The sequence below is a fragment of the Macrotis lagotis genome, chromosome 8 (assembly GCF_037893015.1).
Source record: "Macrotis lagotis isolate mMagLag1 chromosome 8, bilby.v1.9.chrom.fasta, whole genome shotgun sequence".
Classification (NCBI taxonomy): Eukaryota; Metazoa; Chordata; class Mammalia; order Peramelemorphia; family Peramelidae; genus Macrotis; species Macrotis lagotis.
The window spans coordinates 58,861,521-58,875,182 of NC_133665.1; the positions used below are offsets into that span (position 1 = coordinate 58,861,521).

Consider the following 13,662-nt stretch of genomic DNA (forward strand, 5'->3'; position numbering starts at 1 on the left):
GTGAGGTACAACAACACAAAGAGTTGGCTTGGAGCAGGTTACAATTCACAAAGACAAAGCAATAACAAAGTTTGTTTTTGGCAGAGCTCAAGGTGACCACATGTATATGATGAGCTATCAGTTTCATTTCTAGGTCAATTCAATTGTTGGTCTTTTGAGATGACAAGATGACAATTAAATTATGTTAGGAAGTTTCATTTGGAAGCAAAGTGAAAACTGTCTGTATTTCCTCAGCCAACTTCACATAAATGAGAAGACTAAAAAAGAATATTTAAGTTATATTGCAAATAATAATAATAAATAGAAGAATGTAATGATAACACCACATTTAGGGAAGATAATATAATTATAAAGATATAAATATGATTTCCTTTACTGTAATTAAAAGTCCCATTATGTTAAACTAAATTTTAAAGACTAAGATTTTTATCTGTCAAAAAATATAAGGAAATTAAAGAATCACTTACAATTTATGGATTCTTTTAATTGACCCACAATTTCATCATCTAGAGCTGTTGCTTCTGCATTTTCTCTTGCAAAATTTGATAGGATTTTAGCTTCTGGTATGTCTTAACAAAGAAAAATAACACAAATAAATGTTCCCCACTAAATAGAAATAATAACTAGTATCTATACAGCACTTTAAGGTTTGCAAATCACTTTACAGAAATAATTTCAGCTTATCCTTACAACAACACTAGGAAATAGGTACTATCACTTTTTAAAGATGAGGAAATAAGGCAAATAGAGATTAAATGATTTGTTCAGTCACGCAGTTAGTGTCTGAAATCAGGATTTGAACTCAGAACTCCTTAATTCCAGGTCCAGAAATCTATTCACTGAACCACCTAGACCTTTTGCTTTTTTGGATCATCCTGGTTAGTAAAAATATAAAGACATAAAAAATCATAAGCCAAATTAACAAGGTCAGCTAGAAAACTTGTCTAGGATATACAGAACATTATCTTTTTTCCTATAGTTTTCCTTTAATACAAAACATGATATAGCTGCAGAAATTAGAATGAGGATAAAATGCTTCAAGAGTTCCTAAAATGCTTATTCAAAAAAGAAAGCAATTTTAAATTTTTGGAAAAATTTTGATCATGCAACTAAATTTGTAGGATATATGTTAAGTTCTTCTTAATTGCCTTTTAAAAATTAATCTACTTAATGTTTATATACATTAACTTGACAAGAATATCATCAATATTTCCGAGTTCCAAATTATTTAAATTCTTAATAATTTTTTATGTTTGCTATGCAGGCACTTGTTATTTGTAATTTGCTATTTATTATAAAAAATCTTATAGAAAATTTAATTCTATGATAGTTATCTACATTTTAAAAAGTAGCTAATATAGAATGGTCATTCACAAAACATAACTTTTTTTTATTACAACTGCTTTTTATTTGAATTGGGAATATTCAATATAGATAGAAAGGTTACTAAGACAGGATTTTCACAAACCAATCCACAGCCAGGTGTGGTGGCCAATACATGTAATGTCTGCTGCTGAAGAAATTGAAGCTGTTGATATCAATGGTCTGAGCTACTACCAGTATGCTAAGATGATATGGATATCATGCTAAGTTTGGCACTAATATGAGGAACTGTGGTAGAAGGCGGCTACCAGGATGATTAAAGAGGGGCAAATTGGCTCAAAAATGGAATAGGTCAAAGATCCCCAGCACATCAGTAGTGGAATTCTGGCTATGAATGGCTGCCACAGTTTCCTGATGGGGAAGGATAGGAAGATCTATTCTCAAAATAAATGAAATAAAATCAATGAATATTAAGGGTTTTTTATGTGTCAGGGATTATTTTAAGTTCTGGGGAAAGGATGACAAAAGTAAAATAGTCCAAGAATTCCAGAAGCTTACATTTTAATGGGGAAAAACATGCATATAGACAAATATATACAGAATATGTGCAATATGAATACAAGGTAGTTTCAGAAAGGAAATTGGTAGGGGGATAGGATGGGTGAGGAGAACGAGAAAAGCTTTCATGAAAAATGTGGCACTTAAGTTGAGTCTTTAAAGAAATCAGGGATTCTAAATGGTAGAGGTGAGAAGGTGTTACATCTAGGCATGGAGAACCTCTAGTAAAAAGACATGGAGGTGGGATAGTCAGGGCAGAAGAGCAAGTAGGTCAATTTGGCTGAAGTAGTTTGAGGAATGCAGTAAAGCTGAAGAAGACTGTAAAGATAGGAAGAGGTCATAGTATCAAAAGAACCAAATGTCAAACAGAGGAATTTATATTGATCCTAGAGGCAAGAGGGAACTATTGGGATTTTTTAAATTGGGAATGACATGATCAGACCTATGATTTGGATGTGGAATTTACAACCAAGTTTAATATGTCCAATATGCAGTGTGTGATGTGGAATTGGCACTCAGAACAGATACTAACTAGGATTAGAGACATAGATTTGAATGATAATTGAACCCATGTGAATTGATGAGAGAGAGAAAAAGAGGGAGGGAGGGAGAGAGGAAGGGAGGAAGAGAGAGAGAGAGAGAGAGAAAGAGAGAGAGAGAGAGAGAGAGAGAGAGAGAGAGAGAGAGAGAGAGAATAGAACCCTTGAATTATTGAATTATATCTATAATTAGTGGACATGGTATGCATCAATAAAATCAGCAAAGGATTCTGAGAAGTATTAGACAGACAAGTAGGAGGACAAACAAGACAGAGAATGAGAAGAGAGTGAGTAGTCAGGAAGAGAGGGAGGTTAACAATGTCAAATTTAGCAGAGAAGTCATTCTCAGTAGTAACCAAAGACTATACTTTTTAAAAAATTACACTTTAACTTCATATTTCTAAAATTTTTGAGTTCCAAATTTTCCCTGCAGGGTCTCCACTATCAATTGAAAAACCAAGGGACAGCATATCAATTATACATGTGAAATCATACAAAACAGATACCCATGTTAACCATGGTGCACTCACACACAAAAAGGCAAGACAAATAAAGTAAAAAATATGCTTCAATTTGTACCCAGATTTCATCAGTTCTCTCTTTGGGCATAGAGAGCATTTTTCAATGTGAGTCCTTCTGGAATTGTCTTGGATCACTGCATTGATTAAAATAGCTAATGTACCATACAAGAATTTTTCTTTCTTCCACTTCCCTTGATCCCTATCTCACTGAATAATAAAAAAAGAAAAATATCATAACTAATATACATAGTTCAGCAAAATAAAATCTCACTCTACTATATCCAAAAATGTATGTCTTATTCTGTATTCTAAGTCCATCACATTTATGACAAGAGATGAGTAACATATTTCATCTTCAGTTTTCTAGAATTATGAATCAATCAGAGTTCTAAAATCTTTCAAAGTTCTTTCTTTATAATATCACTGTATAAATTTTTCTTAGTTTTCATCACACTTTAAATCAGTTCATAGCAGGTAGATTTCAGGAAAAACCTAGAAAGACTTACATAAATTGATGCTGAGTGAAATGAACAGAACCAGAACATTGTACAATAAACACACAGCAACATTGTGTGATGATCAAACTATGACAGACTCAGCTCTTTTCAGCAATGCAGTGACCATAGATAATTATAAAGGATTTGTGATAGAAAATGCCAACCACATCTAGAACTATGGAGTCTGAATGCAGATTGAAGCTTACTATTTTTTCACTTTTTTGCTCTTTTATTCTCATGATTTTTCTCTTTTGTTCAGATTCTTTTTTCACAACATGATTAATATGAAAATATTATTAATATGTTTGTGCATCTATAATCTATATAAGATTACTTGCTATCTTGGGGTGGAGGGAGGAGAAAGGGAGAAAAATTTAGAACTCAAAAATCTAATAAAAGTGAATGTTGAAATTGTCTAAGTCTGGAATTCTTTAATTTTGTATCTTTGATTTAAAAATTAGTCTCTTAAACTCTAATAGTTTTAAATCTGAATGTTGTCTCAGTGTGTAAAAATGTCAGTCTGCTATGTATAGGCTTGTCTCCTACATCTAAAAGGTTGACTTGGCTTGAGTCAGTACTACCTTGAAAGCTCAGTGATAGGACCAAAAAATTCCTTTACCTGGATCAACAAATCACAATATGAGACATCTTGGATGAGGAGAGAGGAAAACCTATGAATATTTGTAAACATTCCCTTTCTAGCCTAAGTGGAATTCTTATCAATAGGAATCTGAAGCAAATATTATAAGATATGAGAGAATCATATGAGGATCTATGTGAACTATAGAACTATGAGATCTATGTGAAATCCCATTGGTTACCTGACTCAGTTTTATGATTTTGTTCTTTTTTGTATAAAATGTCCCCAAAATTTTGTATGGGGATTGGCATTTGTAAGGATGCCATCCACTTAAGGATTTTTGGTAAGATCATAGAGAATAAAACTTCATTTATAAAACTTACTCTGTTATTTAATTTTCAGCCTAAGAAAAATTACTATTAACAAAACATCTTTACAGGTAATTAAAAAAGACTATTTTTTCTTCTTTAATATTTTATTTATTTTGAGTTTTACAATTTTCCCCTCAATCTTCCTTCCCCTCTGCCCCCAGAAGGCAGTCTGTTAGTCTTTATACTGGGAAAAAATACTACTAAGGGAAAAAAATAACAGTTCCAAAATGAGTTCATATAGATCTTCCCAGTTCCTTTGAAACTGTCCATTTTGTTTTTTCTTATGGCACAATGATATTCCATTAAATTCATATCTAATAATTTGTTTAACTATTCCCTAATACGTAGGTATCCCTATTTCATGTTTTTATCTACTATGAAGAGAACTGATACATACACACACACACACACACACACACACACACACACACACACACACACATACATATATGCCTAGAATTATAATTGCTGGGACAAAGGTTCATTAACTTAATAAAATGATTGTATTAATTTGAATATAGGCCACAATTTCCATTCAAAATCAGGCTTGTGAAAAACCTCAGGGTGACCTATAATTAATGTTATTTTTTAATATGCCATTTACAAATCTATTTTACTTTCAAACAAATTTTTTAGGGATAGAATACATATTTGAGGGTAGAGTGCATTTACCCTGGTATAGTAGTTATTTTGTTTTGTTATTTTGGCCATGCAATCAGGATTAAGTGACTTATCCAGGTTCACACAACTAGTAAGTATTTGTATGTCTGAGGCCACATTTGAACTCAGGTCCTTCTGACTCTAAGGTCAGTGCTCTAAACACTGCATCATTGTGCCATCTAGCTGCTCCAGTAGCTATTTTTAACAATAAATTGTAATTAATATCTTTTGTTTTTACATCATTTACATTTCCCAATGTATCTCTCTCCCATCTTCCTTCCAGGGGGCAATCCCTCATAGGCTTAAAACAAAGAATAAAAAAGAGGAAAAACTCAGAAATTCCCATGACTGCATCATTCCAGACATCACAAAACATCATTATCTAAATGGTTATTGATAAAATGAGCAGTCTCTAGAATGATGTAGTTAGATGATACAATGGATAAGATTACCGGACTTAGAATCAAAAAGATTCATCTTTATGAGATCAAATTTGGCCTCAGATATGTACTATCTCTGTGTAACCCTGTACTTAACCCTGTTTGCCCCAGTTCCTCATCTGTAAAATGAACTGGAAAAGTAAATGGCAAACCATTCCACACTATCTTTACTAAGAAAATTCCAAATGGGGCCATGAAGAGTTGGACATAGCTGAAATGATTCAACAACAACATCTTTTTTTTTTTTAGATTTTTCAAGGTAATGGGGTTAAGTGGCTTGCCCAAGGCCACACGGCTAGGTAATTATTAAGTGTCTGAGGTCGGATTTGAACCGAGGTACTCCTGACTCCAAGGCCGGTGCTCTATTCACTGCGCTACCTAGCCGCCCCAACAACAATATCTTTTGCATCAAACAGGATTAATAATTTTAAACCACACTAATTTTTACTATTTGGAAAAAAGATCAATCTCAATGCTACAATCATTTGAAAGTAAAGAAAGGTGGTGCATTGAACAGAGCACTGACCCTGGAGTCAAGAGGACCTGAGTTCAAATCTGACCTCAGACATGCTATAATTACCAAGGTGTGTGACCTTGGGCAAGTAACTTAATCCCATTGCCCAGCAAAAAAACCCAATTCCCCCCCCCAAAAAAAGTAAAGAAACTGAATTAATTTGAAAACAGAAGTGTAAAGCTCTTTCAGTCCACAAATCTGTGAAGTGCTATTAGACCTAAATTAAAACATGATTGAGAAATTAACAAAATTAATATAACACATATGTAATTCATGATTTTCTAAGCTCAAATGGATAATGTAACTCACAAGAATAATTTCTATTTTAGTTTGACACCATTGGTTAAAATATCATAATTTAGATTTTTAAAAATAATTCAGGTTGCTCTTCTCTCTCAAATATGTTCATTTAAATGAATCCCAATGATCCTTTACCACTGACAAATAGTCTAGATTAAGATGGTTTAAATTATTAATCTACTTTTCCTGTTAGTAATTATATAGGTATATGTGAATATCTATATGCCATTTCCTTTTTCAGCTCATTTTATAGCTGAGGAACACAAGGTAGACAAGAGTTAAATAACTTGATCAGAGTTACGCAGCTAGTAAGTATCCGAGATCAGATTTGAACTCAGGAAGATGAGTTTCCCTGCCTTTAGGACTGGTACTCTATCCACTGTGCCACTTAGCTGCCCCTAGTATTCTAATATTAGACCTTAAGGAAATGTTAAAATAATCAAATTGACCAACCTCATTTCTTTATTTACTTTACATTACTCTACAACAGCCTTTACAATACATAATTTCAGAAAGGCATTTTGAAGATTTTTACCTGGATTAGCTGTTATAATGGTTTTCGAGATGACAGTTGCAGTCATACAGTTTCGAAATTTATCAAAATTTATTCTTATATCTGCAGCAAATATTACTGTGTGGGGGAAAAAGCCATTTTTCTCATTATTTTAGTGTTTGTCTTATAGGTCAGAACAACATAATATATGGAGTAGAATTATTGAGTATGATACCTGTTTCTCGTGGTATCCAACTCTGTGTAAGTAGAATAGATTCATTATCCCAACTGAATAAAAGGAAATAAATAAAAGGATGAACATATTAGGAAAAATTAAAAGAATAGTATTTACAGCTTTAGAAGATGTCAATCCTACTGAACTGCATATATTATCATATTGTCTTTGTATAATTGTTGAAAGTTAATACAATTTTGCTGATATTAATATTGGAAGAATTACTCCTTACCTTAATATTTTCTTGATGTTATTGAGTCATTTTAGTAAAGATTTTGATTCTGAGATCCCTTTTGGGGTTTTCTTAGTAAAGTTACTGGGGTGGTTTGTCATTTCCTTCTCTAGCTCATTTTACAGATAAGAAAACTGAGACAAAAAGGGTTGTCTGAGGCCAGATTTGAACTTGGTTTCTCCTGACTCTAGGGCTGGTACTCTATCCATTAAACCCCCCAACTCTTTCCCATGGGAGACTTTGATTCCTGCTTGGAAGAGAAGTAAGAATCTGGGGTCAGAAGCTAATCATTGTTTTCCTCAGGGAGAGGGGGATACAATGCTATAATTATATCTATTTGCTCTCTTAAATATTATGAATCAAGGAGAAATAATTTTTAGATTCAAATTGCTCTCTATCAAATTATGATTGCTATCCCTTAAAAGAGAAGGGAATAGCCCTAGATTTATATCCAGACTTGACCCCCGTCTTACTAAATATCAGTTTCACAATGAACAATTGTATTAAATAGTGAATAAAATCCATTTATGCAAATCAATAGCAAATAGAAATCAGAGGAAGTATACATTAGAGAATAGATACTACACAACATACACAGAGTCAATAAGGTAGCTTAGTTTAAACAAGAATCTCAGAGCTCACTCAAAAACAAATTCCCTAAGTCTTTCCTGTATCTGGAAATAAGGATATCATGGAAGTTATGATTTTTCTACATTTTGGTGTCTTCCTAGGATCTTCTCTTCTACAGGGACCTGAAAAGAGTCTGTTCCAGAACTTCCATGATATCCTTATTTCCAGATACAGGAAAGACTTATTTAGTCCAGGCTATATGGAAGCTAAAAAAAAATACCCCCAAAAGAACATGTGCAAAGGAAATAGTTCACACATACTGATTCCCATTCCAACTGATTTTTTTGTAATAAGCTAGCTTCCTTCCTTCCCTCCTTCTTCCTTCTTTCCTTCTTCCTTCCTTCCTTCCTTCCTTCCTTTCATTGGAAACTACTGAATATTCAAGTTATACCTTGAAAATTTATAATTTTCTCTTGTATTATGGGCAATTCATTCATCTGTTTCACAGTATATTTAATCCATAAACTAGAAGTGATTTTTTTTAAATCTAAAACTACATGCTTTCTTTTGGCATTTTGTTTTAATTAATTACCACTTTTCTCTCTACCTTGTCATTCCCTGAGAGATAACTATGTGCAATTATTAATTCTTTTAGGCCAGGTAAGACCCAATTGTCACTGTGGATTAAACATACAGTGGAGTTTAGTTAAAAGTTAATGCATCTTCTCTATACATGTCATGACATTGAAGTCTACTTAGGACTTTTTTCTTCAGAATCTTGGTTATTAATATTACTGTATCAATTTTAGGATTAAAAGTTCTGACAGTTTACATTTGGCATCATTTTTTTAATTAAAGATTTTATTTATTTTGAGTTTTACAATTTTTCCCTCAATCTTACTTCCCTCCCTCCACCACCCCCCCCACAGAAAGCATTTTGTCAGTCTTTACCTTGTTTCCATGTTGTACATTGATATTTGGCATCATTTTTCTATGAGCTTGGCATAATTTACTACCAGAGAATGACAAGTTCTAAGGAAAACTTGGATTTATTAAATGCTAAAACACTTCACTAAACACTATTAGATATAAAACTGCAATTCACTATAAATGATTCTCTGTTTAAACTATTTCCAAAATGTTTTCTATTTTGGTATGTTTCAGTAGAAGAACTGTTGGGTTTAGAGATGGAGAATCTAGGTTCAAATTCTGACTCTTTTACTTCCTACTTGTGTGATTTTTGGTAAATCATGATCTTTTTGGGCTTCAAGTTTCCTCCTGTATAAAATGAGGAATATGATCTAAATGACCTCTAAGATTCTTTCTGGTTCTTGAATCTCAGTACAAGATGGTCCTACAGAATACAAATAGGGCTATAAGTATATATCTAATAAATAAATCATTGTATGAATACCTTCAAGTTCAGTATATTAAAAAAATGTAAATTTCTTTATTTGAGGAAAAATTTTCACTTAATGAGATTAAGTAGTTTTTAGTAATATGTAGCATTAAAATAACAAAATGGATCTTATTCTTTTATTTTTAATTTATGTTTTCATTCATGGTTCAAAACAGAAAAGGCAATTTACCATAGCATTGCAAAAGAAGACTCTGTTTCATCATATAACTTTACTTCACATCTCTGACCCTTTCTTCTATCTGATGTTGTAAAGTATTTTGGTTCTCCAATCTTAACAAAATAAAGAAAATCATTACACTTCATCAGCAATCATAGTAGTTACTTAAATACTTACTGATTAACTGAAATATAACAGGTTACCTATTAAGCTAACAAAGCAGAAACATTAAAACTAATAAATGGTCATTTACAATGATAAGCTTTTGATCAAAAATACCTGGCAAGACAAAATATTTAAAATAATTTATGCTTTACAAATTACTTTCACAAATATCATCTTATTTAATTCTCAGAAGTAGTCTGTGATGTAAACAGCCATTGTTGTTTTCATTGTGCAGATGAAGAAATTAAGGTTCAGAGAGGCTGGATTGCCCAAGGACACAAAAAGGAAAGTCTTCTAACTCCAAGTTCAGTGCTCTTTCTATTATGTTACCCTCTTTAATTCTTTTTTCTATCCCTTCTTTGCCTTCATTTACCACCTATGAAGATGACTCCCAAGTCTGTACAGGTAGCTCAAATGTCTCCCCAGAACCTTCATTTCACGTCAGTTTATTGCTAAACATCTACAACTAGATGACTTGATGGCATCTCCAACTCAAGATGTCTATAATTGAACATCTATCTACTAAAATTTATTCGATTTCCCATATATATATATATATATATATATGCAAAATATATATTAAAGGGGCTAGTATCAGATAGAGATGCTAAAACAGTGACAGAGACAGATGGAATGAATGATATTTACAGACTACTGCATCATTCATACCCTGCAGATAGTCTCAAAAAGAGTAAGAAAGAAGGAAAATAATGTCTCAAAGAGACCTATACACCATGGAGTAAGAGCAGAAAGAAACATAGCAAGGAAATATATGTCAGCAAGACATGTGATCTAGAGTTTTAGATAAGACTAGCAGGGAACCAAATGAACCTCTCTTCATAAGTACCGTGGATCAAATGGGCGGTGTAGGTCCAGGAGAGATGGTAGACAACAGAGATGTTTCTGAATAAGGGAAAAGAATTTTCCTGATAGGCAAGGGGATTTTGTTGGAGCTCATTCTTCACTTTTTATCTGACTAAATTTCAAACTTTTTTTGCTATTTGTATTGAGTCAGTTTGGGTGACTCCATTTTAAAATCTTGTTTAAACTTAGAATACTTGGTGGCTGGCCTGAAAAGAAGTATGCTCACTAATACCATCTCCCACAATACTGAAATGAGTTAGGAGCTGAGGGTGGCCCTAATCCATTTTTTCACAATTACATGAATTAATCAAAATACTTGTGCCCTTATATGGAATGCTTATTGAAGTCTATAAAAAGCAGTGCACAGCTTGAATCAAGGCTGACCCAACTAATACTTACTGCCTTGGCATGCTAGATAAAATCCTTTAAACTTTCTTTACCTAAATTTGCTTTATTAGTCAGGGTGAGGCCTGAATCAGGATTTCTTTTAACATTGTTCTCAGGACTCCTTTATACTCTTAAAAATAATTTATTTATATAGGTTAAATCTATTGATATTTATCATAACAAAAATTTTAATGTCTTAGTGTGAAAATAGTTTTGACCTTATAGACCTCCCTAAAGGTCCCCCCAAGAGGACTTGGACCATACTTTAAGAATTCTTGGGTTAAATAAAAGCTTTAATAGAGTTGATGTCTTATTAGTGTGCATTCTTATAGTAGAACTTAAGGCCCCTTTTGGGAAAGAAAATTAAGTAATATACTAATGTTCCTAGGTTTTATTACAGTGTGAGAATGAGTCATAGAGATTTTATGGGATATACTACCCAGAGAGACTTTATGAGAAATATGAGTCAGGAGGCTGGCACTAGATGGCAGAGTAAGAAGCACTACGTAGTCCAATTCTCTCCCATAAATGCTCCAACGAGGATCAAGATAAAGCACCAGATGAGGTGGTAATTAAAACAAATAAAAAAGAAATCAAGTAGGTTGTTTTTGCAGCCCAAGTCAGCACAAGGAGACAGCCAAAGGTCTGTGGATACTGGGGAGTGGATTCTAAACAGAAAGATCCATACAAACTTTCTAGAACATAGATGGAGGCTAGGGCCTATGATTATGTACTGGAGCAAGGACTATGGAAAAGGGGCAACCTGGCATGGCAGCTTTGTTAATCTGACCTAGGATTCCCTAGAATCCCAGATCTAGTATGAATGGAAACTAGGACCTGTTGCTATATTTAGACAGGGAGCAGGAACAGAGGATATTCTTCAGCTGTGTTGCTGAGACGATAGATAGTTTTCAAGACTTTCAGCACAGATCAGGGATGAGTCCTGCAAAATACAGTTGCATACCTGGGCAGAAGATGCAGAGCTAAAGTGAGCCTGCAGCTTTGTCTCACTGCTCTCAGAGCAGGGCCAAGGAAGAACAAAGACTAGGCCTGTGGCTGGATATGGTATAGGAAACTTGGACTGGGGAATCTGCAATTCTGTCACTCTGAATCTGAAGAGTTTTTCAGTTAACTGATAGAGACAATTCCAGCAGCTGTCTACTGAAGCTCCAACAAAGGACAAGCCTTAGTAGTGGTATTACCAGATCTGAAACTAGGTCAGAAGCAAAGATTAAATTGGAAGGACAGTCATAGATCATTCCTAGATCATACTGCTTAGGGCATAAATTTGCAACTTTCTGGCCCAAGTCAACCCTAAGATCCCCCCAGATAGTACAGATCAGGACTGGTCTTGTCTGGACAAGACCCCAACATTCCCTATAGAATTTCATAAAGCCTGATTCAAACACAAAGCATCAATTCAGGGAGTAAGGCTAAAAGAGAGTGTGAACAAAAAAGACACCAATGATACAGAGCCAGGGATACTGAAGAAACAGCTCCAGAAAAAGAAGAAAATAACTCCATAACACCTGTAAGCAAAGCTTTAAACAAAAATAAAGTTTGGTCAAAAGGACAATTAGAATTCCTAGAAGGAAAAGTTTTAAAATGATATGAAAATGAATGAAAACAAAAATAAAAAAATAATAAATAAGGGCCCCAGAGGGAAAGGATTTACATTTTAGGGTTTTTTTTTTTTTTTTGCAAGGCAAATGGGGTTAAGCGGCTTGCCCAAGGCCACACAGCTAGGTAATTATTAAGTGTCTGAGACCGGATTTGAGCCCAGGTACTCCTGACTCCAAAGCTGGTGCTTTATCCACTACACCACCTAGCCACCCTGAGGGAAAGGATTTGAAGGAGAATAAATAACAGTACAAGAAGTAGATAATTGTACCCAAGTAGCATGTTCCCTAAAAATTAGACTAGACAAAATAGAAGAAAATGATTTCATGAGACAAGAAATATTAGAACAAAATCAAAGGACTAAAAAAAAAAAAAAGAAAATGTAAGTCATTTAATATAAAAAAACTGATTGGGAAAACAAGTTAAGGGTAAAATACATATATTATATACATATATGTATTATGTGTATGTATGTGTATGTATATATATACATATATATACATATATATATGTATATATATATATATATATATATATATATATATATATATATATATTTGGATTACCTGAAAGTTATCAAAAAAGAACACGGATACAACATTTCAAGAAATCACAAGTAAAAACTGCCCAGATCTGTTAGAATTATAAGTCAAAGTGAAAAATAGAAAGAGTCCAGTGGTCATCCTCTAAACAAAATCCTAAAGTGAAAACTCCCAGGAATGTCAAAGCTAAAAATCAGTCACTAGAGAGACTAGATCAAATAAAAAAATACTGCATGCAGGAAAAAAAAGAGTTCAAGTTCTGAGGATCTAGTCAGTATAGTAAAATTTGGGAACAACAAATATCAAGAGAGCTTGTAATATACAATATGCCAAAAGGCAAAATATATAATCTTACAATGAAAAATAAATTATTCTGTAAAACCAAATCTTTTTTTTTAAGTTTTTTTTGCAAGGCAGATAGGGTTAAGTGGCTTGCCCAAGGCCACACAGCTAGGCAATTACTAAGTGTCTGAGGTCGGATTTGAACCCAGGTACTCCTGACTCCAAGGCTGGTGCTTTATCCACTAAGCCACCTAGCCGCCCCAAAACCGAATATCTTTAAGGAAAAAATTTTACTTTTAATCAAACAGAAGATTTTCAAGTATTTCTATTGAAAAGAACAAAGTTGAATATAAATTTTAAAATAAAACCAACAGTAAAGAGACATAAATATG

The 13,662-nt window shown here is 33.3% G+C and overlaps 1 protein-coding gene across 2 annotated transcripts in view; it reads right to left on the reverse strand.

Moving 5' to 3' along the window:
* Positions 1-13,662, reverse strand: part of MEIOB (meiosis specific with OB-fold) — a 59,731-nt gene that overhangs the window by 17,912 nt on the left and 28,157 nt on the right. For both annotated transcript variants that reach the window (XM_074196003.1, XM_074196002.1), the window contains 4 exons: positions 9,423-9,523; positions 7,032-7,084; positions 6,839-6,934; positions 468-569 (listed from right to left, as the gene is read on the reverse strand). In XM_074196003.1, coding sequence (XP_074052104.1) covers positions 468-569; positions 6,839-6,934; positions 7,032-7,084; positions 9,423-9,523 — 352 coding nt within the window. The remainder of the gene's footprint in view (positions 1-467; positions 570-6,838; positions 6,935-7,031; positions 7,085-9,422; positions 9,524-13,662) is intronic.